Here is a 23,719-nt window from a genome sequence, read left to right on the forward strand (position 1 = left end):
CACTTCATTGTCTCTGGTGTCTATCATTTAATAGGCTAGTTGACATAATGAATGAGCCAGACCCACCTTCTGCCACTCCAGAAAGGCCCCAGCCTTATCTGAATTGAGAAGCACATTAGAGCCTCTCAGCCAATCACAACTCAGCCCCGCAGCAAACTGCAGGCCCAAAAGAGGAAGAGCAGGAGAACTTTTGTTTTCCTCAGAGTTTAATGAAGTTGGCCTGGTCACTCAGGAAAGGATTAAAGAAGAATTTAGTGTCACTGAGCTGTGACTGCTGGAGAAGGAACTCAAGTGTTTGGGTCACTGTGTGAACGGGATGGTCTCAGTTCAGAGCTGCACCAGGAGGAATATGGCCGGCTTTCCTCCCGCTTTACCAGGCTTTGGCAGCTCGGGAAAGAGCTTTCTTATTGACAATCTGTTGCAGAAACCTTCAGGTCGACCAGATGGGACGACAAGTGGACCCCTGAGACGAGCGGCATGTGAACGCCCAAGGAGAACGTGGGGCCCCGAGCATGGAGCCTACCAAAGCCCGAGCCAAAGTCCTCAGCAGGTGAAAGACTTAACGGGACAACTTCTACCACACTCAGGTAAACTCTTTTTTTTCTTCTTCTTTAAACTCATGCATAAAACTATTTTGTTGTAAAGCCAACACAAGCATAGCCTATCAAAGGTTTTAACTGTGTTAAGCTGCACCTTTACACCTAAACACTGTTTTAATTTGGCCTCTTTCTCTCCCATCTGAATTATGTTCACTTATGTTTAAATTTGGAGGCTGGAAAATATCCACAGGGCTTACTTCACTGTGAGCATGCCTTAGTCAAGTGTGGAGTGAATTCCTGGAAGGCTAAGTAAAAGTAACTTAAAATACTAGTAAGATACACAATAGTTACAGTTAAATAAAATTTGGTAAAAGCACATTTTTTAAAACCAGGAGAGACAGAATATATTTAAATATATATACACTATCAGCTTTTGTAAAACAAATCCAAGAGAAGTCACTTGTTCAATCCATGTCAATTGAAATTAAATGCCCCTTATAAATGTTTACAAATATGAGGAATCTCCAATCAAGATTTGTCTCTATCGTCCTCTATCGATTACACTCCATTTGCTAAATTACACAGGCGAGGTTTCCAAATGCCCTCCGGAGTGGGCCGTGATCCATCTGAAGTCCCTCCAGAATCAGAACCAACACACCTGGCTCTCACACGACCACACATGTGACAGTCCCCCGTCTGTGTTTGCAGGTGTGCTGAGCAGTGTTTTCCTGCAGAGCCCGCAGTATCTGTTGGCGTGCTGCGGTGGGTCCAGCCCCCCGCCTGTCTTCTCCAGTGAGTGTTTTATGCCTCATCAGCAATGCCTCAGCTACTCTCTAAGCAATAGCAGCAGGGTCTCCCATGCTCTCCACAGCTAATTACTGATGCAATGCCAAAGAGCTAATTCTCCGTTCAACTCTGCACAGCTCTATTCATAACCATTCACGGCTGTTTAGGACGGGAAGGAGGGGTGGGTTGCCAGGCTTTTTAAGAGTCCCAGAGCCCCCCCCCCCCGCCTCTGTTTTGTACTTGCAAATACACCACGTTTACCAGCGCAAATATGCAGAGCTAATAAACATCTTGTCTTCTGACATATCTACACAATAATTACCAGATGCGAATTCTCACTGCTGAGTCCAAAAAAAAGAATGTTTTCGAAGATTTAAACTGCCTCAGCACATTACAACTTTGCTTTGGAATGTAACTGTTTGAAGTTATATTTTAAAAATGCATCAACATTTGGCATATTATATAAAATTTTTCTCCCCCCCCAAAAAAATTAAGATATGCATTTCCACTTGAAAGTGATTTATTGAAATCCAATGTGGACCGGTGCAGAGCACTTGCACCGTTGCATGCTCTCGTAGAATCGAGTCAAGCTGTTGTTTTATTCTGGTATTGTCAGACAGCAATTGGAAGTTATTAGTTGCTGCATCCTATGATGCCTGTCAAGAGATGTGGAAAAAAACACAAATCAGAAAGTCCTCATCCTACATGTCCTCGGAGCCCTCTTAGTAGGCTGACACTTTCCCACAGTGCCCAGCAACAAAACAATGCCAACTGTGACCGTAACCAATTGGCACTTTCACTCCACCATCCACACGCGACCTCACTGCAATTTTTCACTGCAGCAATGAACTCGACTACGAACAAAAAAAAACGGCCCATTTCTCTGCAGGAGTGGGCTGAACGCGGAACATCCCCCGCCCATTGTGTGGCTAAATAGCTTGGTTCGACGCCCCCCCCCCCCCCTCCTTTCTCCTGTCCCTCAGCTCTCATTCCTGCCCATTGGAGACCTCTTGACTAGGACATAAAGCATTCAATGAAAGTGACTTTTATAGACTTTTTCGAGCTCATCTTCACATACAAACTGGCTTCAAACTTGCAAGAGAAAAGATTTAGTGTTGGGCCACTGAACCATCGAGTAATGGCATTTCCATTGAACTGCTCTATTGTTGGTGTCCCACAGAGCTCTATAGTTGGCCCACTAGGGTAGACACACACGTTGCTCAGGAATGACCTGGTAATCAGCTATTTAAGGAAAGCTATTGAGCGCCAATAGAGAAGTGAGAAGCATGTCCAAACCTGTTTTGTGCTCCCTCGAGGTGGTCTATGTGCAGATTTGTCGTACAGATTAAAAAGGCAACGTTGAATGGATAGGATAAATTGTTCCACTTGACTTTTGTTGTGTGTGCACCTGTGAGTGAAGCAGCGTGGGATTGGTCCTCACAGGTCACCAAATCGCTTTTTCTCAATTGAAATGGCTTTCTAGTCTCTTTAGTCACCCCCAGTTTGTTAAACCGGGCAAATAAAAAGACAGAAATGAAGTGATGGAGTGAATATGACAAAAGCTAAACATCCTTGCTGAAAAACGCAGGTGAATGCAAAATCTTTTGAGTGGAGATATAGCTTGGGATCAAGCCATCCTCAATTTTAGAATGATGCCAGAGGGATAATTACCATTCTATTTTGTTTAAGAATCATTTGTTTTTATTTACTTTGCAGAAGGAGCAAATATTCAAATGTGGTCCTCTAACATAAGTCCCAAAACACGTAGAGGGATCCTCCGGAGGGCTGTGTTTTCTGAAGAGCAAAGGAAGGAACTGGAGAGGACCTTTCGCAGACAGAAGTACATCAGCAAGACAGACAGAAACAAACTGGCGGCGGATCTCAGTCTCAAGGAGTCGCAGGTAATAAAGTTGGTAATACTGTCTCTGAAAAATTAACAGGTTTAAATAAATACCAACATATCTTGCCTCAATGCTAATATCAACATCCTGTAATAGTCACCACGAGGGTAATAGTCAGTATAATCAAAGACAACCTTCAAAGGAATAATTATACTTCACAGGATATAATGAAAATAACACTCAAGCGTAACTCAATGAATCACGAAAGTCAAAATTATGAATGATTGAACAAAACTTTATCCCAAATTGGCAGATCGCGATTTTATGACGTACTGTACTATCAACACGGATCAAAACAAACTGGCAGGTGACGCAAAAATCCTTCTGATTCTCTTGCTGCTTTAGGTAAAGATTTGGTTCCAGAACCGCCGAATGAAGTGGAGGAACTGTAAGGAGAAGGAGGTTCATAACATCCGCTCGCCAATGGACGAGCTCATGGCCCAAGGTCTCGCTCAGGAGGAACCATCACAGACTCGCTCAAATGCCAAGACAGAGGGAGCGTCTCCACAGAAGAGCAGCAGGGACACATGAGAGGCCATAATGTGTGGGAAGCAAATTTCAAATTTTCTCACCACAGCAAAAACTTTAAAAATAAAAGACTTGAATACCGGGAACATATTAGAAGGGGTGGATTACGCTGTCTCTGAAGACCAACACTAGTATTATTTTCCTTCAATTCAAGTCACATTGTGTTGTGTCATAAATGTAATTAGGTTCAACTGCTTGGACAATAATTTTATTGCATTTCTCTGGCTTCAGTTGGCAATTTCATGGTCATTACGCTGTCATGTCTTTCCAGGAAAGATTCCCATGCTTCAATTGCAATTGCAATCAGTGAAGACCTCAAATGACTCATTTCATTGTCGACATTTACAAATGAATAATTTTTTTTTTCATTTTTCATGTTTCATTAAGCTTTACATTAACACTACAAAAATAATTACAACCCTCTCAGAAGTCAAATTTCACATGGCATATTTTGTAAATATTTTTGCATGATCTTTAAATGCATACGTCAACTGTAAATAAAGTGTTTTAAAAGCTTATTTCTTTTATTGTGATTAACGGTAGATTGAAGCAAATGACACATTAAAGACCTGGTGAAACGATGCAGACTGCGGTTTGATTTATATATATCTGGTTAAAAAAAAAGGGCATAAACCCGATCTCCAGAAATTTTCTGTAATGTTTTACAGAGTATGTGTTCCACAAACGCGCTGATGGAGAAGCTGTGCAGAGAAGGTAGCGTGGAACACCAATTAATTTGCCTGCATGTAGGTTGAATTATGCATATACTTTGACATAAATTCACTTGAAGATCGGAGAGAATTCAATGCAAAAGAAAAAAGCTGGAATACATTTTACTTACAATCTTTTCACACTAACCTGAAACCTGGGTAAAATGTATGTTATTTCATTGAGCTTTTAATGAATTTCCTACTGTACTCCATTTACCATTTCTAAATATGCTCCACTGTTAACAAAAAAAAAAAAAAAAAGCAACACAAGTATGCCATTGAAGTTTTTTTATTTTTCGAAACATTTTTTGGCCTGTTGCGGAAAAAATAAAATAAAATTGTTTATTTACCAAGAGCACACAAAATTGTTCCAAGATGAATGAATACAAACACAGTGGGATTGTGAGCACTTCAAACAAAACGCGTTGGTAAGAGAAAAAAGTAATACAGGTTGCTTTCTTATGGAATATTTTAACTAAACCCCATGGGGATTCGCTATGTCTATCAGCAGTTCAACTCAGGAAGGGTGGTGCACCTCAAAATCTGGAGGTAATTCTGGACTTTGTTGGAGTCTCTGCGGAAGCAGTACAGCAGGTCGTGATGGTCCATCGAGTCGAGTTTGTCTCGTCTATAGAACGGCGAGGGAGAAGAGGGGACCAAACTATCTGGGGCGACATAAATCACAGCGTTGCTTAACACTCCTTCTTGCTTCATCTGAGGGTGAGAAGACAAAATGATGAATGTATAGGCGGATATTGATTTGTCTCACCTGTATCATGCAGCGTTTAAAAAGCTTCAAAAGTACACATGCATCTGTAAAGTGAGTAAGCGCAGAGGAAAGATTACCTTCTCGGCCATCTTTGCCACTCCGCCCCTCAGCTCCTGCACCATATCCGTGATCTCCAGCGCCTTGTTGGAGCTGTCATGGTTGAAGTTCTGATTTTGGTCCAGAGACACGCTCCAGTAGAGCTGCGACAGAGGGTCACTCCAGGCCTCCAGCAGCCTGAGAATCACTTCTGTCAGTTGTTCTCTCTGTGTGTGAGAAAGGAACGCTTCACTAACTTGGGAGAAGCACCACGAAAAAGTTACTTTGCCATTATTAATAAGAGAAATACAGTCGTATTGTATATATGTGTAGAAAAATAGAACCATATAATTGTGGGGAAAAAAATCGATAAATAACAGCATGAACACTCACTCCTAATCTTTGAGTGTTCTCTTTGTCGTCTGGTGTTATTATGCCATATGTGTGGCACCTCCGATTTCCAACAGAGTTCTTGTTAGGAAGGAAATATTGCTCCTGTTTCAACACATTGGACACACTGACATCAGTGCCAGAAAAATGGATTTGCTGAAGATGACAAATGCAAGAAAGACAGAAAAAAAGGGCTTACGAATTCAGAGTGCAGGTCACTAGAGATGCCATGCATTCTTGAGGACTGTTGTATGAGCCTTTCAAAGAGCTCTGCCAGGGAAGGTGCATGGCATGCAGTCTGTCCAAAAGCACAGATCGGGACAGAATTGACCCCCATACACAGGGCCAGGTAAACCAGGGCAGCAGCAAGCCAAACTGAAAGGGGGAAAAAAAACAACAAGTTTTTAGGACAGCAAAAGTAAGAAACGACACATCAGTACTGGAGATTTATCTTGGCCATCTTACCTTTTGTCATGGTCACTTTCTCGTTGTGAACCAGAAGATGAACAGAGCTCTCTCATCACGGCAGTCACTTTTGTAGACGGCAAATGGCTGCCATGATGACGTTACTGATTGGTTTGTAAGGGGGGGTGGGGGGGGGGGGGGGGGGGGGGGGGAATACTCTACGCACGTCATATGCTTCGCCCAGATAACTGCTCAGCCGAGAGCAGACAAAACTAACCCACCCGGAAAAGGTATTTCACACTGCAGACTTCCTATGGCAATTTGCCAATTCAAAGTAATGACTACACATGGAGATATATTTAAAAAATATATAATTGTGAGGCTTGACCCCCTTGTCCAATACCTTGTTGTACAATATTTATGGAAATGTCATTTTGAATTAATTTCAGTTAAGAAAAATAAAAAAAATCCAACTGCGAAACTGTTGGGATAATGAATACTAACAAAAATCCCCTTATATTTCTCATGCTTTCGCTTCACATCACAAACGTCATACAATGTTTATATGCTACATGATACTCCAGTGACTTCACAGTTACTCAGCTATCCTGGAGGGATAACAAACTCGTACAATTCAGATTACTTGCACGTCTCTTCCGCTATAGTTTAACATTCAATATTCATTTTTAACTACGTCAGCATCATTCAAGGAAACAATAGAACGCTGGATAGTAAATAAAGCATTCAACCTACCACTTGGAGTTGTCCTACAATCCTTCTTTAACTACCCTCACTCTGTCCGAGTGAAGATGAAGCTATTCAAATGTTAAGTGAGTGATTTCTTTTCTCATTAGTACTACAGAATGGAGACATGCCAGCTGGGAATGTTCATTTGAAAGAATCAGACTTCCTTTGAAAAAACTATTTTAAAGGCAAAAATTGTCAAATTCAAAGTGCTCGACTGCATGTATTTAAGTTTGGCAAGTCTAAAAATTTGGTCTCCAAATATCTTGTTAACTCAATAGCATGCAAATGACCTGACTCTTGATGAATCAAAAAGTACTGAGGGCAGTAAACCAGTAAACCACATATTATGTATATGATTACAGCAACCAAGCTAAAATAACGAGGATAACAAATAGGAAATAAAAAAAAGTTTTATAGAACAAATACTTTATTTACATTTAACGTTCACACAAATCCACAATTTCCATTATAGAAAATATCTACTATGAATTTACATTTATTAATATGTACAGGTTTGAGTGCATTCTAAAATGTGTGCTCATGAAATAACGGAGCTGCTGAGGGGAAGAAACGGACATCGTCCTAGTCCAGCTCTGCTCTTCACAAATGTCACTGAAGATCCCACAACAAACTCACTGATCTTTGTCCGTAATCACATGCCTGGAGAGAGAACTCCGAAGGTGTTCGTCCTTCTGTGATTGTACTCTTCCAAACACAGAATCCAACGCCTCTTAGTGTTTAGCATCGGCGATGCTTCCATTTGCGAATGGCCACAGCAACATTTGCGTCCTTTTTGTGCCAGGGGAAGACACGGATGAGAGCCAGAGTGCCATCAGGCAGCACAGAACCAGTCAGAACATAAAGCTGGGACCGTCCCGGACGCACGAGGGCGTTGGCACATCTGAGGTTGATAAGGAGCCACTGCTGGAGTAGATGCCGGGTGTCATAAGGCAACAGAGGTCCCTGACGAATAAACTCCACCCGCCCATGGATCTCCATTTCCGGCTCTCCTTTGGGTAGGCGAACACGGTGAAGCTGGGCCGTGACAGCTGAGATTGGGGAAAGATTAAAAAAAAAATTATTATGTGCAAGCATAACAGTGATGAGACAAAATAGCTGAGTATGAAGATCAGGACTGTAGTAGAACTGTCCAAAAGTTTGAAACATACCAAAGTCAAAGTGGCAGAAAGCATTCAGGACTGTTCTAAGTGTAGGAGCCCGGTCCACAGATGGACAGTTTTGACAGGCCGGTTTAGGTAAATCTGTAAAAAAAAAAAAACACCACTGATTAATACGAGTTACCTGCAGTGATTATGGAAACTGAAAAGAGAAAGAACATGGGAAGACATATTTTCTGTGTACAGCTCGTTGGTCATTACCTTTAGCGAAAGGGTTAAATGCTGAATGGGGAGAGAGGCACATGTCATCTTCAGCAGGAAACTGGTCGCAGTCAAGAGCTTCAGGCCAAGGGCGTCCCTGGCAGGCAAGCACCGGGGCACAGCTGTCCCTCACTGCCACACAGAGACTACGGCAGGGCTGGATAAATCTGAAAACCGAAAATGAAACATTACAAACTGACCAAAAAGAGCATCAGTGTGAGAGAATTGGAAAGTGCATAAAGGGTTTCCAAAGACAAAGACTCACGTGTCAAGACAGACTGGAGCGATGAGAGAGCAGAAAAAGGCCTGAGCCTGAGCGTGGCAACCCGTCTGCAGCAGTGACCTCCAGTCTTCTGAACGTGGCACTACTTCACCTTCAAGGTTACTGTGGCCCAAAAAATTGGGCAACCGCATCTCTGAGTAGCCAACGCCTTTACAGACCGTCATCTTGGTCGGGATGGCGACGCACCGAGTGGTCTGACCCATGTCGAAAGCCAGCGACGAGCTCGCCAGGAACACTAGACTCAAAGTAAAGCAAGCAGCCATAATAAAAAGTGAAGAGGATGCACGGAGTCTAAGGTGAGCCGAGGAGCTTCGATTGTGGTTGCTTGCTGCAGGTCTGCTGTCCTTAAATGACGCCTCCAACCGACGCAGCTTGCTTTATATACAGATCAGCCAGGCCCATCGTCTCTAGGTCTGCTACCAATTACCGATCAAAGACCCCGAGACGATGCATTTGGAGACAACAGCTTGTTTTGTGACAACCGCAGACAGGGTGGGGGGGGGTCGGGTCTGAGGGGTGTGAGCAAGGGGGTGTGAGGGTGGAGGGGGCAAAAGGAGTTTGTTTTATTCACTTTTATAGGCCAGTGAGGTAAAATAATGTTAACACTTCAATGACAAAAACCCATTACTATCTGTGTTTGAAATCATACATGTCTGAAAAAATAGGATGTATGGTAAATAAAGAAAACATTGAAAACTATGACAATTGTGGGTTTATATTGTCCACCAACTGTTTTACTGTTAACTGGCAGATAGGTGAGAGATAAATTCAATGAAGGTTTTACTTTCCATCTGTGAAAGTTGCCTTGGAAGAAGCAGAGGTTTGTGGTAGACAGACAGCCAGTCTTCATATTGCGAGACTCTTTCATGTCTTTGCTGCGTGCTAATTGGAGGGTTTCATCAGTAGAGCCTCCAGTACTCGTCAGCAAAGGAACGTCTCCTCTGGCACACCTAGCTTTTGATCTGCCAATAACAAACTCAAATCCACATACAAAACGCTATCAGTCTGCCTTTTTGGCTTATCTACTGAGAGAAAGTGCAGGAGACGTTTTCCCCCCTCTGGCTACTGCACATCTGCTCCACTGACAAACACAGAGACCTGCAAGGAGTTTTTATACATTTTCAGGGGGAGGTCATGGGCGTCTTCTGATTAAAAAAGGAAATTAAAATCCATCAATTTCAGATATCTGAATGGAAAAATACAGTTTGACGCAACATATGAACGTTTTTGAGTTCTAAAATAAAGCAAACCTAGCAGAATACGTGATACATATATATATATACAGATATTGATCCCGCTGTAAAAGGCAGAGACCCCGTCTGGAGATGCTGACACTTATTTGTCTCCTCCTGTCTCATTTATGCATCTTCACAAATAAAAGAACTGCATTACGAATTCACTGCATTTGTTGGAATGACGTCTCTCTCCAGCTTTAGTTATGCGTGTAACACCAATTGATGCCTCTAGGCCTTTTGCTCATGAATTACAAGTCTCCATCCCAGCCAGCCTGTTGCAGTCATTCTGGCTTCAGAGACATTCAAACCCACCAGACTCAATTTCTGTAGCCGTTGACCAGCCCTGTCTGCAGCGGAGACAATGTGCATGCACGCAGCCGGACCCAGCGTATCCAGCTGCCGGGTGAATCCAGTTTAGGTAGAGTACAAGCCACAAGGGGGACTAACAGGGCAATTAGAGTCATAGACCAATTTAAGGGGAGCAAACGTATTTAACAAGCTCCCCCTGCTAGGAGCCCTGCAGGGGTCTGTTGTTGGGCCTAATAGCTGCCCTGTAGACACCGTGTCTGTCATGGTAATGTGTCGCCAACCACTTCATAGTTACTGTAAAAGTAAAGGTGAGGCGAGACGAGTGGTTGGGCAGCTGGGTTTAAAAACGTAATATAACCAAAGCGACCATAGCCACAACACTTTGTCCTGAGTCACAGTTTGAAGTTTGAGCCAATTAAACTGTCATGCAATTGCTTTGTTGGTGATCATCGAATAAATGTGAAGGTATGATTGACAATCGCTGTCAACCGGTGCAAAACAGCATCAATAAAGGCTCCTTCAATTGTCTCGAGTGGTAGAACTCGAGACAATTGAAGGGGCCTTTTTTTTTCTCATTTTCATTTCAGGACAGTTTGATGTTCAGACAGCCATCAAAACGATCACTGATACACATGAAAACACTGTCGTTTGCACGCTGCACGTTGGTTTTGCAAGAGAACCATCCAAGTAAGCCAAAATGTAAACAGTCAAAGACTTGTTGAACAAGCAAAGTCAGTTTCTGACGCATTTTCAAAATGCGCCTCCGCATGTGGTCCAGATGATGCTTTTTATTAAATGTACACTTTAGAATTGACAGCACTTCTTTCAAGAGTGAGTAATTGATTTTAGATATTTTTCATATATTCAGTATATGTCCATATATATTTAGTATAGTATAATATGTCCTTGTTTAACATTCTCTTAATGGTAAACCAATTGAACAAGTGCATGTAAAAATATTTTTAAGATTTCCTTTCGATGAAACGCTCAGTTGGAAGTCACATATAAATATCCATAAGTCAATATTAGCAAAAACTATTGTCATAATGTGTAAATACAGATCAGTGTTGGATTCAAATTAACTCAAGTTATTATAGAACTCCTTCATTCATCCATATCTGAGTTATGATGTGGAAATAATTATAAAACAAACACTGATCCATATTTTTTACAAATCAAAACAAAGTTTGCCATATCAAAGATGCTAAAAATACACGATATTGTCGGCCTTAATACTTGATAATCCTTCCAAATGTGTCAAATATACTTTGAATCCAATCCTCCAAATCTATAATGCTGAAAATATTAGTCGTGGACAAAATGTCCGGAACCACATGGACGAGTTGTCTTGGGTTTGCAGTGCACCTTACTCTGGTTCCCTCGATCGACTGCGTCCGTAGTGCGCATCTCTGCGTTTCAGAAACATTTATATGACGACAAAAGGAGACTGGGACTCATTCTCTTTGTAAATGACTTTAGATTGTTGTTGAAAGTATATATATGTAAATACACGTCTGTATTTATAATGGCTATCATGTGGTGGGATCGCTTGTCTTCAATCTGGTACTAGTAGCAAAACAGTATTACAACATACTACCTGTAGTAGTATGTTGTAATACTGCTTTCTCATCTGGTTCAGGAACATTTCAGACAATAACGCTAAAGATTTGGTCTCGCTTTTGAAGTACACAGTTCATATTTTCTCCGGGGTGTTTCTCCCTCTGTGGTACAGTCTCCAGAGGTGGAGTGGGGCAGCAGAGCAAACACCTGAGACACACATCAAAGACAGAAGCGTGCTCGGGGGGGGGGGGGGGGGGGGGGGGGGGGGAGAGGGGGACTGGGTGTCTGAGGTGGGCTCCCTCACAGCACTGCAAACTTCAGATAAAAGCAGTCTCCTCCCAGAGCACAAGAGCCTCATTAACTTAGGAGACTAAACCGTCTTTTGGCCCCCCCCCCCAGTCACACCTGCATCCCGCTGGGCTCCAGCAGGACTGATGATCCCCATGCAGACTGCATATATAAATAGCACTCAATTGTGACATTGAGTCCTCGGAGCCTCACAGGCAGACGCTGCAACGCTGAGGTTTGCAGACAACTTGGAGACTACGTGGACATAATACATGTCGTTGCCGTTTGGATGTTTTTTTCTTTTTCTTTGTCAATCCTAACCAGAGACCGGAGGCCAAAGCACAGAGAATTTTCTACTGTAAAATCAGGTCAATGCCGTTCAAATCATATTTAGTAGCATCATTGTGCGTTCTTTGTGGAGAAAATAAGAGTACTACAATAATGCAATTCTTGGTAAATTTACCCCTAATCTGAATCTCACGCACCGTCAAGCACATCAACAAAACACAAAAATAATTGGACAGTGTACATGTGCGTCATCTTTATTTTCACCCCCAGTTTAACTGCAAATGAAAGAAGATAATTTTATTTTCAAGCTACATTTCACCTAGAAACAGTCAATACAGACGGGCCAAGAAAAAAAACTATTGAACTGTAAGGCTGATGTCAAGAACAACAATAATATCTTCCAATCATGAACTCTCCTGCTCTGTGGCCAGTCTGTGGGGGACTAAAAAAAATCTTAGGGTGAAATTAGAAGGAATTCCTTTTTTAAATTACATGTTACTTTAACATCAAAATGCTGAATAAATTTTACCATTGGCACATAGTCTAACTCAGGCTTGCGGGCCACATGCAGTCTCCCATCTCCATTCTTTACTGGCAGTGCACCAAGACCTTCAAATTGATGATGCTTAATTTACTTTGACTACACCTGAACCCAAAATCAATTACCAAAACTGTATATAATATATGGTTACATGTATTTAATTGTGAAAAATATCAAAAGGAGTGCATGCTGATTAATTTAATTGGCCCACTGTGAAGAGAATGGTCAAAGTTTCTTATTCATGGTCCTAAAAAAAGCCGCCTACGAGCCATCTTATGATGCATACCAGTCATTCCTGAGGGTCTCGCAGGGACAGAGGGGGGTCACAGCCAAGATATCCCCCGTTAGCAAAGGTGTAGTGTAGCAGGGCCGAGAAGCATGGATCCTGAGAAGAAAAGAAGTCTCGTGAGATCCTTGATTGTAGGACAACTCGTCCACGGAGATTTCAGAATTTTTAGGAGTACAATTGTAATCCTGTACAATGTACTTTTACATACAATATCTAATTGATATTTTAAATGTTTCAAATATCTAGTATATGTCCATATATATTTAGTATAGTATCATATGGCTTTGTTTCTCAGAATGGTCTTTGAGCTAGATAGATACTCACCCGGATGAGAATGTGGGGGTTTCCGACAACTATGAGCAAGGCTTTGGGGCGGGTGATGGCCACGTTGAAGCGTTTCGGGTTGGCCAGAAAGCCAATCGTTTTCTGCAGATCATCGTTCATTTCCGATTCGTTTGACCGGACCTGGAACACCAAGGAGTACATGTCATTCATTGTTACAAAGAAGAAAACTACTGAAAAGGTTGTCATACACATTTATGTAACATGAACCCATTTCACATTGAGATTAATCAGAAAATAAACCGATTGTGGTTAGAACTGTAAAACATGTTGATTTTTGGACTGCGGTCTTGGTTAGGGATGTTGCTGTGAACAAATTCTCTGAACAAAAGTTTAAGACGCAAAAATAGAAAAAAAATAATTTTGCAATGTGGATTCAAACTTAAGTGGAAGAATTTCTTGGGATTATTGAGATGAGCTGCATCGCCGGCTCTGAGTAATGTTGTGTAACCGGATCCCAAAAGGCAAAAAGCTTTGCATTTTAACTTGGAATCATTGGTGTGTAAATGGGCCCTGATTCGCCTGTTTGTTTGTTTTTTTATTATTTATAAAAGCTGAATTGAGTCCCACTGTTGTATGCACACACACAGTATTTCTCTTGTCTGATAGGATTCCCAAGGAAAATACAACAATCTATCAGTTTATCAATGGAACACCACCATAAGACCAAATCAAGTCAGCACAGCACCAAAACCATTGGGAAAGCAACCATGCAAGGCAAATTGACTTTTCGCATTGACTAAGGTACGCAAACCAGACAAAACATAATAACCAGCTCCACCATATTGTTTTCATTGTTGACCTCTCAGATCTCTACAGGGTTTCCTTTTTCTGGCCACTGGCCACGTGATTTTGGCATCGACACGTCGTGGTACTCAGCAGTCACCATCAGGACATGCTGCTCTGCCAGCTGGTGTGGTGTTTGGGTCAGAGTAACAAAAGTGGGCGTCAACAACAAACTGTCGTCCCGGGGGTGTAAAATATTTATATGTTGATGCCGGTTCACATCAGACCTGTATCCCAGATATTCTAATGTGGTTCAGATTTTGTTCTTTACAATTATTGGAATTTATCTGCATTTGCCCCTTTTTTTTTTTTTTTTTTGCAAAACTAGATTACTACTGTTAATTCTAGACCATTTTTTTTTAAAACAATGAGCCATTACCCAGAAGAGCATGTGTTCTGATATTTGATACTACGTCTGTTTAAGCCTACCGTGGACAGAATGATGACCAGGAACTCTTGTCCCTGAAACTCCTCCACTGAGCCCACCTTGATGTCCGACAGGCCAACTTTGTTAAGCAGCACTCGAATCTTCTCACACTGGGGAACATCAGAAAAAAAAAAAAAAAGACTTTGTACAGTCTCTGTCGCAAACAACTGTGTAAATTCACACATTTCTCGATACCCAAACCATATTATTCATTTAGTTCTGGTGTTGCCTGCAGGCAATGCATGACAAACATGTACAATAAAGAGTATTTATGAATATTTCTCTCCGACTGCATTATAATGGAATTGTGGGGGTCCACCTATACTAGTTCGTAGGACGAGAGAAAGGGCAAACAGGTTTTGCCAGTATGAATGGAGGACTCACTTGTTTCTTGTAGGGGGAAATGATGCCGATGTCTGAGACGTCCACAGGCTTGTAGAGCTTCTTCGACAGCTGGCAGCAGTAGAGCATGACCTGTACCGCCTCCGCTGGGTTGAACCATGAGGGATTGTTGCATTCTCGCATTTCAGTGCCCTACAGCAGAGCAATCGCTGAGTGAAATGAAATGATGGGCAGGGAGAAGAAGTGACATAATCCCAGGAAAGCATGATGGGATAAGACCATATGTGCACGCGTAAAGTTTTAACTCATTCGAAACAGCCACACTCAATGTTTCACATCCCACAAGATGTCTTTCTACAGTAAATCAAAATTCTTAGTGCACAATTGGATTTAGTGTTTATTACCCTGACACCATGAAAAAGCAGTGGGAAGCCTTTTTTGGGAAGGTTTTTCCACTGGCAGAGAGACTCTGTGACGTCCTTGGGGGCTTTAAAGCAGAGTTCTCCCTGGTAAAAGAGCTTGGAAGGCAGCGTGAGCAGGGCCTCGTGAGAACGATAGTTGCAGATCAGCTTAGTCACCTGTTGTTGAAGCAAGAAAAATAAAAAAATAAAAAGCTTCTACTCATAAAGAAGACTATTCTAAGATTTGTTTAGTTGCGACAAAAAAATATTTTACAGCACAATTATGAGGTAGGGCAAGCACGCCAGAAATAGCGATTCACAGCACATAAAATAGCTTTAGCACAGTATTTAAAGAATCTTAGGCACTGAAAATGTTGCACTGACCAACTTTGGATTGTAGCCCCAGTCTTGCCTGGAGTACAGTGGGTTGGCCATGAGCCTCTCCAACAGCGAGACCCCGAGGCCAAAGGCTTCAGCAGACCTACTCTTCACCACTGGACCCAGCTGACGGGGGTCTCCAGCCAGCACGAGCTATGTAGATAAAAAGGTGGAACAAGTCATCATCGGCCATGACAGGACGAGGTCAACAACATTATCACACAAGCCTAATTATGTCTCCACCCCCCTCCAGGCAAATTCGGTTCTGACCTGTCCATTTTTCTCCGACACAAGGCTAATGGGAATGAGGGACTCCGGCTCAGTTGCTTGGCCGGCTTCATCCAGGAACACGTGTGTAAAATGTCCCAATCTGCCAAACAACACAGATCTACGGTAACCGAACTGAAACTTTGGTGGGAGAACAGTGAACGACCTTTAACTCGGCCGCGGCCTTACTGCAGTCCTATATTGTTCAGCATGGCCGCACTGGAACAGGTGCTGACCACAATCCTGTGGAATGCAGCATGATGGATATCCTCTCCTGCACTCGAGTACGTCTGCAGCACTTCAGGTATGTGCTGCAGGAGAAAAAGCCATGCAAATCACACTGCATATAAATACCAGTTGATTCAGCAGAGCAGTGAACGCAGATGCAGTCTAAGCATATTACCACAGCCACATCTATTATTTAAAGATGGTTACTTACAACCATACTGCCCAGACCACAAAAAATAGCCAATGTCATTTGTACATTACTTACTACACACAGGAGCAATAATATTTATCTTTTAATTATACATAACTTTGCAGCCGGAAAAACTGATTGCATAACAACTTCTTCTCCATTGGCGGTGTCCAGTACCTCGATCTGCCTGCAGGTTGCATTGATGCGAGCCAAACTTGCAGCGTGCAGGAAGCCGCTCTCATGTAGGCGGATGGCGATGAGGTCGGCAGCGCTGTTTGAAGGAGTGCACACAAGTATCCGACTACTGGGCAGAAAGTGGTAAACCTGGAGGCGAGGGAGATTTCAAAAAACATCCCTCAAGCTCAGAGAAAGGACAGAACTAAACTTGACAGGCAATTTTAATTTAAAGTTTTTGAATGCTGCCCAATCTCAGGTTATTTGTGAAAACAGAGATTCACAGCTTTAAGTTTCAGAGATAATTCTAAACACTGAGCAGCACAAAATTAGCAAACCAGGTCTGATTGACCCCACTCGTATGTGTGCACTCACCTGCAGTATCGCTTCGATGAGGGTGATGGTTTTTCCGGTGCCTGGAGGTCCAAACAGCACATAAGGGGTGGGCCGACACTCTCCCTCCACAATCCTCTTCACTGCTTCTCTCTGAGCAGGGTTCAGCTCTGGGTTGAAGAAGTGCCCTTCACAGGGGACGGCTCTGGATGCCACTTTACCATCTACGAGCAATTTACCCATTTGTTTCAGCGGCTTTCTATTTAACCCGGCACAAAGTTTTCAAAGTCCTGAGGAACGCACGCACCTTTCGTCTGGGTGGACTTTGACTTCATATCGACAGAAACGTTGGATCCATTTCCATTTTCAGCAGATGAAACCTGGCGTTCAAAGAGATTCACACTTGGTCAAGATGACATTAAATCAATGTATGCCCTTTATTTTTTTACTTTCAAGTTTTTCACCTCATTATTCCCTGCCGCTTGAGTTTGGACGAGTTCATCCAGCCATTTTCCGGTCCACTGAGGCTTCTGAAGCACCACTCTGGAGGGAAACAGAACTGCACAACGATACCTTAAAAAGGACCCCCATCAACACTGACAAGACCAGTGTTTAGGTCAACACTGGTCACAAAACAATGCAGTCCAGAGTAGATATCAAAAATCCTGGTTTGAGAGAATAGAAAATAAAACTTGACTGATACAGTTATTGAGTGGAACTAATGAAACTAAAAAGTTTAAATTCATAGGCATGAAATGCATTTATTGTGGTTGGAAAACTGATTTCAGGCAAGGGAGTTGTGATACACGGCAGAAAGACAAAACAGCGCCCTCTGGTGCCAAAGTCGAGACTCTCTCACTTCATGGACAATATAGTTCCATTAAGCCAGAGGTGGCCGAAGTGGGGAGGCACGCCCTCTTGTGGGGGCTCGGGGTCATTACAGGTCAATGATGCGTTGAGCAATGTGATCTCTACATTAAACATTAATAAATCAACACGTTTGAAGCATTTTCTCAGGTCGTGAGGAGTCTCCCTCTGCAATTGTTCAAACATTTCTTTAAAGTACTCAAAGTTGAAAAATTAAAACACTAAGACATGAGGCACATTAAATGATTTACCTGTTGATGTGAACCAATCAATCATTTCATGTGGTGTAGTATCTTTAACTCATATATACGTTGCTTATTAGTTTTTCTCTTTACCTGTGTTTATTCACCTTTCTTATTTCATCTTATGTTGTCATTTAAAATCCTGTGTATGCCTTGCCCTCACATCTTTTGTGTTCCAATGTATTCAGATAAATGAACAGCATCAGTTCTCTCTGAAAGCTCAGAGGGGATAGGGCCTTGTCTGTTGCAGCCCCTCTGTTGTGGAATGAGCTACCACTGCCCGTCAGACAATCCCCCCCACTGTCCACTTTTAAAACCCACTTTTATTCCTCGGCTTTTAACCATGTTTGAGACTCTGTCCCTTGTTTTATTGTTGCCAATCTATTGTTTGTTTATTGTATTTCACTGTTTTTACTCTTTACTGTACTTTTTTATTTTGTCTTTTATTGTAAAGCACTTTGGCCTCAGCCACAACTGTTTTAAAGTGCTGTATAAATAAAGCTGACTTGACTTGACTTGAAAACAGATTCGCAATTTGAATATAATTCAAACTTAAACAATTTCTTTGAGAATCAATCGCCAGCAATGGTTTACAAGTATGGCAAAGATATGTGTGGATTTACGGTTGAACAAGATGTCGCAGTACTGTAAAACACAAACACACTCTGTGGGACTAAATGCATTTTTGAAAAACTTACTGTCTCCAAAGTGTTTGGCTTGCTCCAGTGAATAGTGACACCTCCTCATGGTCAGTCTGATTGCACAAACGGTTAATAAAAGCCATTAATAAAATGGCTTGGATTGCAAGCAAGAGTTCGATAGAGGCTTCTTCTCGGCTCACCTGTTAAAAGAGAACTCGACATCGAGCGGCTCGCCGAGGTAGGCGCGGTGAATGTCAGGGTTCACGCGCAAACTCACGTCCTCCTCATTGATCTGTCACAACACATTACAATAGAAAAGCATTATTAAAAGGCGTTACGTCGGAAAAGATGGCTGATGGTGTCGAATACCTCATACCTCTGTGACATAGCTGACGTACTCCATCAACAAATCATCACCGACTTGTTTTTTCAGTAGTATTCTGTCCCCTGTGGAGACAAAGCTTGTGACGAGTCTGCATGCGCGGCATCGGAAAGCTTCGCGATGATGATGATTAAAGGCACCTCACCTATATTGACACTGGGTCTGCCTTCAGTCAGGCCATGGACCTGGAGGTGCAAGCAGACAGCACTTTTAGTGAGAAGGGCTCCATTGATGGTGAATTCTTTCACTTCTTTCTCTGCATGGAGCTCCTCCAGCCAGAGAAGAGTAGAGAAACGTGAAGACATGTTGGAAGATGAGAGCGCCTGAGGAAGAGAGTTCACATTGTGAGAAATCCATTATTAGTGTTGATCACCTGATTTTGATATCTGTACTTATAACCAGGGGGATAAAAATACTATAACGACAATTCAATTTTTGTTCCCCATCACAAGTTGCTAAACTTGATCAAAAGGTGTACTCGCCTCTCCTAGAAGGGGCTGGACTACCAACACATCATTCTCGGCCGCCACACAGTCTCTTAGAGCCTGAGGCACCGGGTACTTTGGCAGAAAGTTTGGCAGCCGCCGCTTTTCAAGCCTGAAAGTAAGAAAGTTAATCTCAGACAACACAATGGGATTCCAGAATAAGTCAAACTGGGAGGAAGACATTTTTTTAAAATATATATATATCGAAGAGAGTATGAGGATAAAACAGCAGGCCAAGCACAGTGAGATTAAAAAGAAAGTTCAAGGTTAATCTCATTTAACTTCAGTGGCACCATTCAGGTTAAAAACAAATAAAAACAACAATTAAGAAAGGCAGGAACTCCAAATCTGAAAATGCTGAAATATACAAACGACATGATCCCCCTTTCAATTTGCAGAAAAAAAAATTCAATAGAAATGTGAATTTTTTGCAGAACACAAATGACAAACCCTGAGTAGCAACAATAAATGACAGCTCATCCTAATCTCTGCCATCTTCCTTAACGATCTACCTTCTCTTCACTTCTGGAGCCGTCACCGTGACCACGTGTGCTGGAGGAGCGGCGTCGGGACGAGTTTCACTGGGAGCGTAAGGCAAGGAGGGGAGCAGCAGGCTCTCACTCTGGCTGCCCACGGTGACCTCCAGCCGCCTCCCGATGATGAACGAAGCAAAGTGCAGCATAAGCAGCTCCGTACAACTTCCAAGGCTCCTGGGAAAAGTTCATCACACGTGGAACTGAGCACAACAGACATTGCGCACGTCCTCCAACAAGTTCAATAACACAGCCAAAGCCTTTTTTTTTGGTCACAATAATCCCGAAACAATATCGTCCACATAATCTATTATTTCAGTCTAATCCCACTTCAAAAGCACGACAACGCAACTTACTTTGCTTGGCAGGACAACACAACAGACACTCTTTCTCCAGGAAGTATATCCACTTCTTTTTCCAATCTTCTTCCGTCAGTGGAACAGACGGCTTCCTCCTTCACGTCAACGTCCTCGCTGACATCTTCTACATTACTGCCTGTTGTTGTTGTTGTTGTTGTTGTTGTTGACGGTTCAGAGCAGCTTCCGTGAGGACGGCGTCGTGTTGGCATGGGTCTGTTGATGGCGACCAAGTTGAACTGTTCCTCCGAGTCCCAGCCGGCAAAGTTGCAGCATTTCAGCCGATGCGTTTCTGAATCTTTATTTCTACGACAAGAGTGGTTCAAAATCAAACAATGAACTCTTTTTTACAGCCAACGGACTGATCCACTTTCTCTACAGTATCCTCACTTGGAGGAAACGGCGCTTGTGCCGAGCGCTGTAATCAAGGCTGAAAATACAAAATCAATCTCCTCTTTGTACTCACTGTATCCACAACACAAACTCCTGCGTCTCCCCAATCATCAGAACTCCAAATTGGCCGTAGTCCGTTACTTCCACCCCGACTTTGTTTTCCAAGATAATTTGGCATTCAGCCGTTTGGAGACGTGCCGCAGAGATATTCACACTGCAAGAAAACAGCACCGCCAAAAAAAAAAAGAAAAACCCCGTAAGTCCGATGATAAACTTACAAAGCTGAAATCGATTGTCCGTTCAGATTTAGAATCGGCGCTCGTTTCAAAAGGACAAGCGTCACCTCTTTTGACAGGGCGACATGCAGAGGGCCCTCCAACAGTAGAGGGACTGCTTGCTCTCCAGCATCACCACGTTCACCAGGTCCCCCTTCACGGGCTGGTAGTCGGCGGGCAGCAGCAGTGACGCCATGGTAAAGAAAACATTCTCATTCACCACGCCGCTCTGACCGCACATGCTCGTCACAGGAACCTAAACAGAGGAGGTCATTCAGAGGAAGGCAGTGAAGGAGACACTCGATTCGCCGTGACCATCGTGGTATTTTAAAGAGTACAGGTTGGTCTGAATACAAGACGGTCCTACTTTTGCAAGGTTAACATTCGTAGAGAGGCCGTGTAGACCAACTCTTGTCATTAAAAATGAGCTTTTGACTTTCTTTTTTTTTTTAAATAAAAAGGTAATCGGACACAGTTGAACATGTGTGTACGCGAGTAACTTTGCTGAATGAACACGTTCTGTTTCTTATTCCCCAGACAACGTCCTTCCTCGCGGGATTTGCTCCTGCGGTCGTTGCTCCTATGCTCCAGTTCAGCTTGCGCCTCCCACTTGTCATCTTCGCTGCCACTTGTGCTCTCGTGGTGTTGCCATGCACCATTTGGTAAACAGCAAAAGTCGCAATTTTTTTTCCAGAAAAGGAAAAAGAAAAGAAAAACCCAAACATTTTCCATTTGGACCAAACAGAGTAAATAATCACTTTATTATAATTTTTTCTTGATAAATTGTTCATTTGGTTTCTTTCATTGGAATATTACAAATCACTTGAGCCTCCACAATGTTGTGAACGTCGGTGCACTAAATCGAACGCAAACAGTGACTACATTACCTCGTCTAAGCGGCAATAGCGTAAAGGAGCCACGGAGCAGGCCTGGGTCGTCCACTCGGTAGGGTTGATGAAATATTTCGCTTGGACCCAATCTCCTTTCATTGGCACATAACCTACCGGAGAAGAACAAAAACTCACAAATCATGACAGCTGACAGGGAATTGAAGAGCAACCTATAGCAGGACCTTGATACATTTAGGTGTGATTAAGGGTGGTGTAATCTGTCGATCCAAAGCCAGCTATAAACTGTGCAATGTTGATCAATCTTGAGTTCGCAGCTGGCCACACTGAATGACACGAACCTAATAAACTTAGAGCCAAGACTGAAGACAACACTACGAAGCTCGCGATTGTTATCTTTTGTGCAGCGGCCTTAAGAGCTGATCAAACGACGTCCGAGGAAACATAAATGGCAGTTCAGTCAGAAATGCTGATTTGATGGCAAGCATGGGAGTACGAGTATGAAAAGCATCATGGGGTCAAGGTCATACTTTAGGCGTCTTAAGTAAATGGAGTATCAGGACCTTCCTCGAGACTGTGGTATGGGAAGTACGTCTTCTGGTTGATGTAGCCGCCGTTTCCATCGAACGACGTGACGGTGCCGATGAGAGGCCGCAGCTGCTTACAGTCTTCCTCCTGAGAGGTTCCGCCTCCATCCTCCCAATCGTGAGCAGTCCTCTGCACCTGAGTGACAGGTTTAAAGCGGTGTATGTCTGCCAATCCCCTCCCAACAAAACCCACCTCGTGATACAAGAACAGTGAAACCACACAGGGTGTTGGATGCAGGGTTCAGCATAAACGTCACGTTGTCTGCAAATCGAAGAAAGTACGTGCATTAACGCTTCCTCACCCTCAAGGCTTTCCAGCCCCCTTGGTTCCCACTCCTCACTGCAGTGCAGTTCACCAGGTCCCCTACTTTCAGTGGCATCGCGCCCAGCACCTCGGCGCTGGTGAAGTAGATGGCGTGGTCGATCATTCCATAGTCCAGACACAGCTGCGTCACGACACTGTCCTGCAGGTGGCGGATGCTCTCCTTATCCGGACCTGACAGGGAAAACCGGTCTGGAGCCAGAACAAGATCAAATGAGTTTAATGTGTGGAGTGACAGGAAATTGGAAGAAAAAAAAATAAAATAATTGAAATGGCAGACCTTGGATTTCCGCTGTCCGCCATAGTGGAGACACCAGCTTGGACAGAACGAACCGCGCGGCAGTGATCATGTCTGATGTAGTTAGCCGCCCACACTGACAAAACAATACATAGATGTTGTATATAAGGCTTGTGTTTGCTGCTTTAAAAGCTTTTGGAACACGCTACATTTCCACGCGACGAGCGAGCCGCGAGCTAAAATAAACACAATCCGATTGGCAACTGTTGAAACATCCGAAGATGGTTTAAAGTTACCTTTGCTCAAGAAGCAAAGGCTGCCTGGAAAGAAAAGTGGTTGACAACATTATTCGACAATGAATTGCGGTTTTTTTTTTTTAGGGTTTTAAAATGTTTCAATTGGCAACTCACGTGCTCCCAGCTAGTTGAGGTGGGCCACGCGACGGACTCGTCTCTTTCACGTGTGCCTTTGCTTACGCTGCTTTACGTCGGTGTTATGAGAAATAAGGTGGCTCGATCAGAAAGGTACACCGTGCAATTTAATGCCGGAAAAAACAAAACATACCCACCTTAATGGTAAATGTTTGTGGCCTCATATTGTTTGTCATTTTAATCATTGAGCTCAAACACTCACAGGCCTCAAATCAATTATTAAGATGGAACTTAATAGAATAGAATAAAACTGCTTCATTAATCCCAG

At 42.9% G+C, this 23,719-nt stretch overlaps 4 protein-coding genes across 4 annotated transcripts; 1 reads left to right on the plus strand and 3 right to left on the minus strand.

The window, feature by feature from the left end:
- Positions 1–316: 316 nt before the first annotated feature.
- On the plus strand, positions 317–3,757 carry dbx2 (developing brain homeobox 2; the record flags this gene model as incomplete). Its single annotated transcript, XM_080474777.1, has 4 exons — positions 317–587; positions 1,248–1,331; positions 3,042–3,226; positions 3,572–3,757. 4 exons carry the CDS (start codon positions 317–319, stop codon positions 3,755–3,757), a joined length of 726 nt encoding a protein of 241 aa, XP_080330903.1.
- Positions 3,758–4,968: 1,211 nt separating this feature from the next.
- LOC308116527 (prolactin-like) lies at positions 4,969–6,134 on the minus strand (the record flags this gene model as incomplete). Its single annotated transcript, XM_080474778.1, has 5 exons — positions 4,969–5,178; positions 5,311–5,496; positions 5,663–5,764; positions 5,859–6,034; positions 6,125–6,134. 5 exons carry the CDS (start codon positions 6,132–6,134, stop codon positions 4,969–4,971), a joined length of 684 nt encoding a protein of 227 aa, XP_080330904.1.
- Positions 6,135–7,549: 1,415 nt separating this feature from the next.
- szl (sizzled) lies at positions 7,550–8,736 on the minus strand (the record flags this gene model as incomplete). The annotated part of the gene is made up of 4 exons (XM_080475838.1): positions 7,550–7,860; positions 7,981–8,073; positions 8,191–8,357; positions 8,456–8,736. The coding sequence occupies 4 exons, from the start codon at positions 8,734–8,736 to the stop codon at positions 7,550–7,552; spliced, it is 852 nt and encodes a 283-aa protein (XP_080331964.1).
- Positions 8,737–12,393: 3,657 nt separating this feature from the next.
- On the minus strand, positions 12,394–23,132 carry mov10l1 (Mov10 like RNA helicase 1; the record flags this gene model as incomplete). Its single annotated transcript, XM_080474779.1, has 26 exons — positions 12,394–12,428; positions 12,981–13,079; positions 13,308–13,448; positions 14,541–14,648; positions 14,923–15,072; positions 15,285–15,458; positions 15,666–15,812; positions 15,930–16,029; positions 16,116–16,237; positions 16,522–16,668; positions 16,894–17,075; positions 17,159–17,231; positions 17,316–17,410; positions 18,659–18,714; positions 18,802–18,893; positions 18,978–19,048; positions 19,129–19,306; positions 19,466–19,580; positions 19,981–20,178; positions 20,358–20,663; positions 20,824–20,964; positions 21,094–21,281; positions 21,913–22,025; positions 22,437–22,596; positions 22,763–22,956; positions 23,063–23,132. The coding sequence occupies 25 exons, from the start codon at positions 23,130–23,132 to the stop codon at positions 12,984–12,986; spliced, it is 3,417 nt and encodes a 1,138-aa protein (XP_080330905.1). The 3' UTR covers positions 12,394–12,428; positions 12,981–12,983.
- Positions 23,133–23,719: the final 587 nt, after the last annotated feature.

The sequence above is a fragment of the Lipophrys pholis genome (assembly GCF_963383615.2).
Source record: "Lipophrys pholis genome assembly, chromosome: 11".
Taxonomy (NCBI): Eukaryota; Metazoa; Chordata; class Actinopteri; order Blenniiformes; family Blenniidae; genus Lipophrys; species Lipophrys pholis.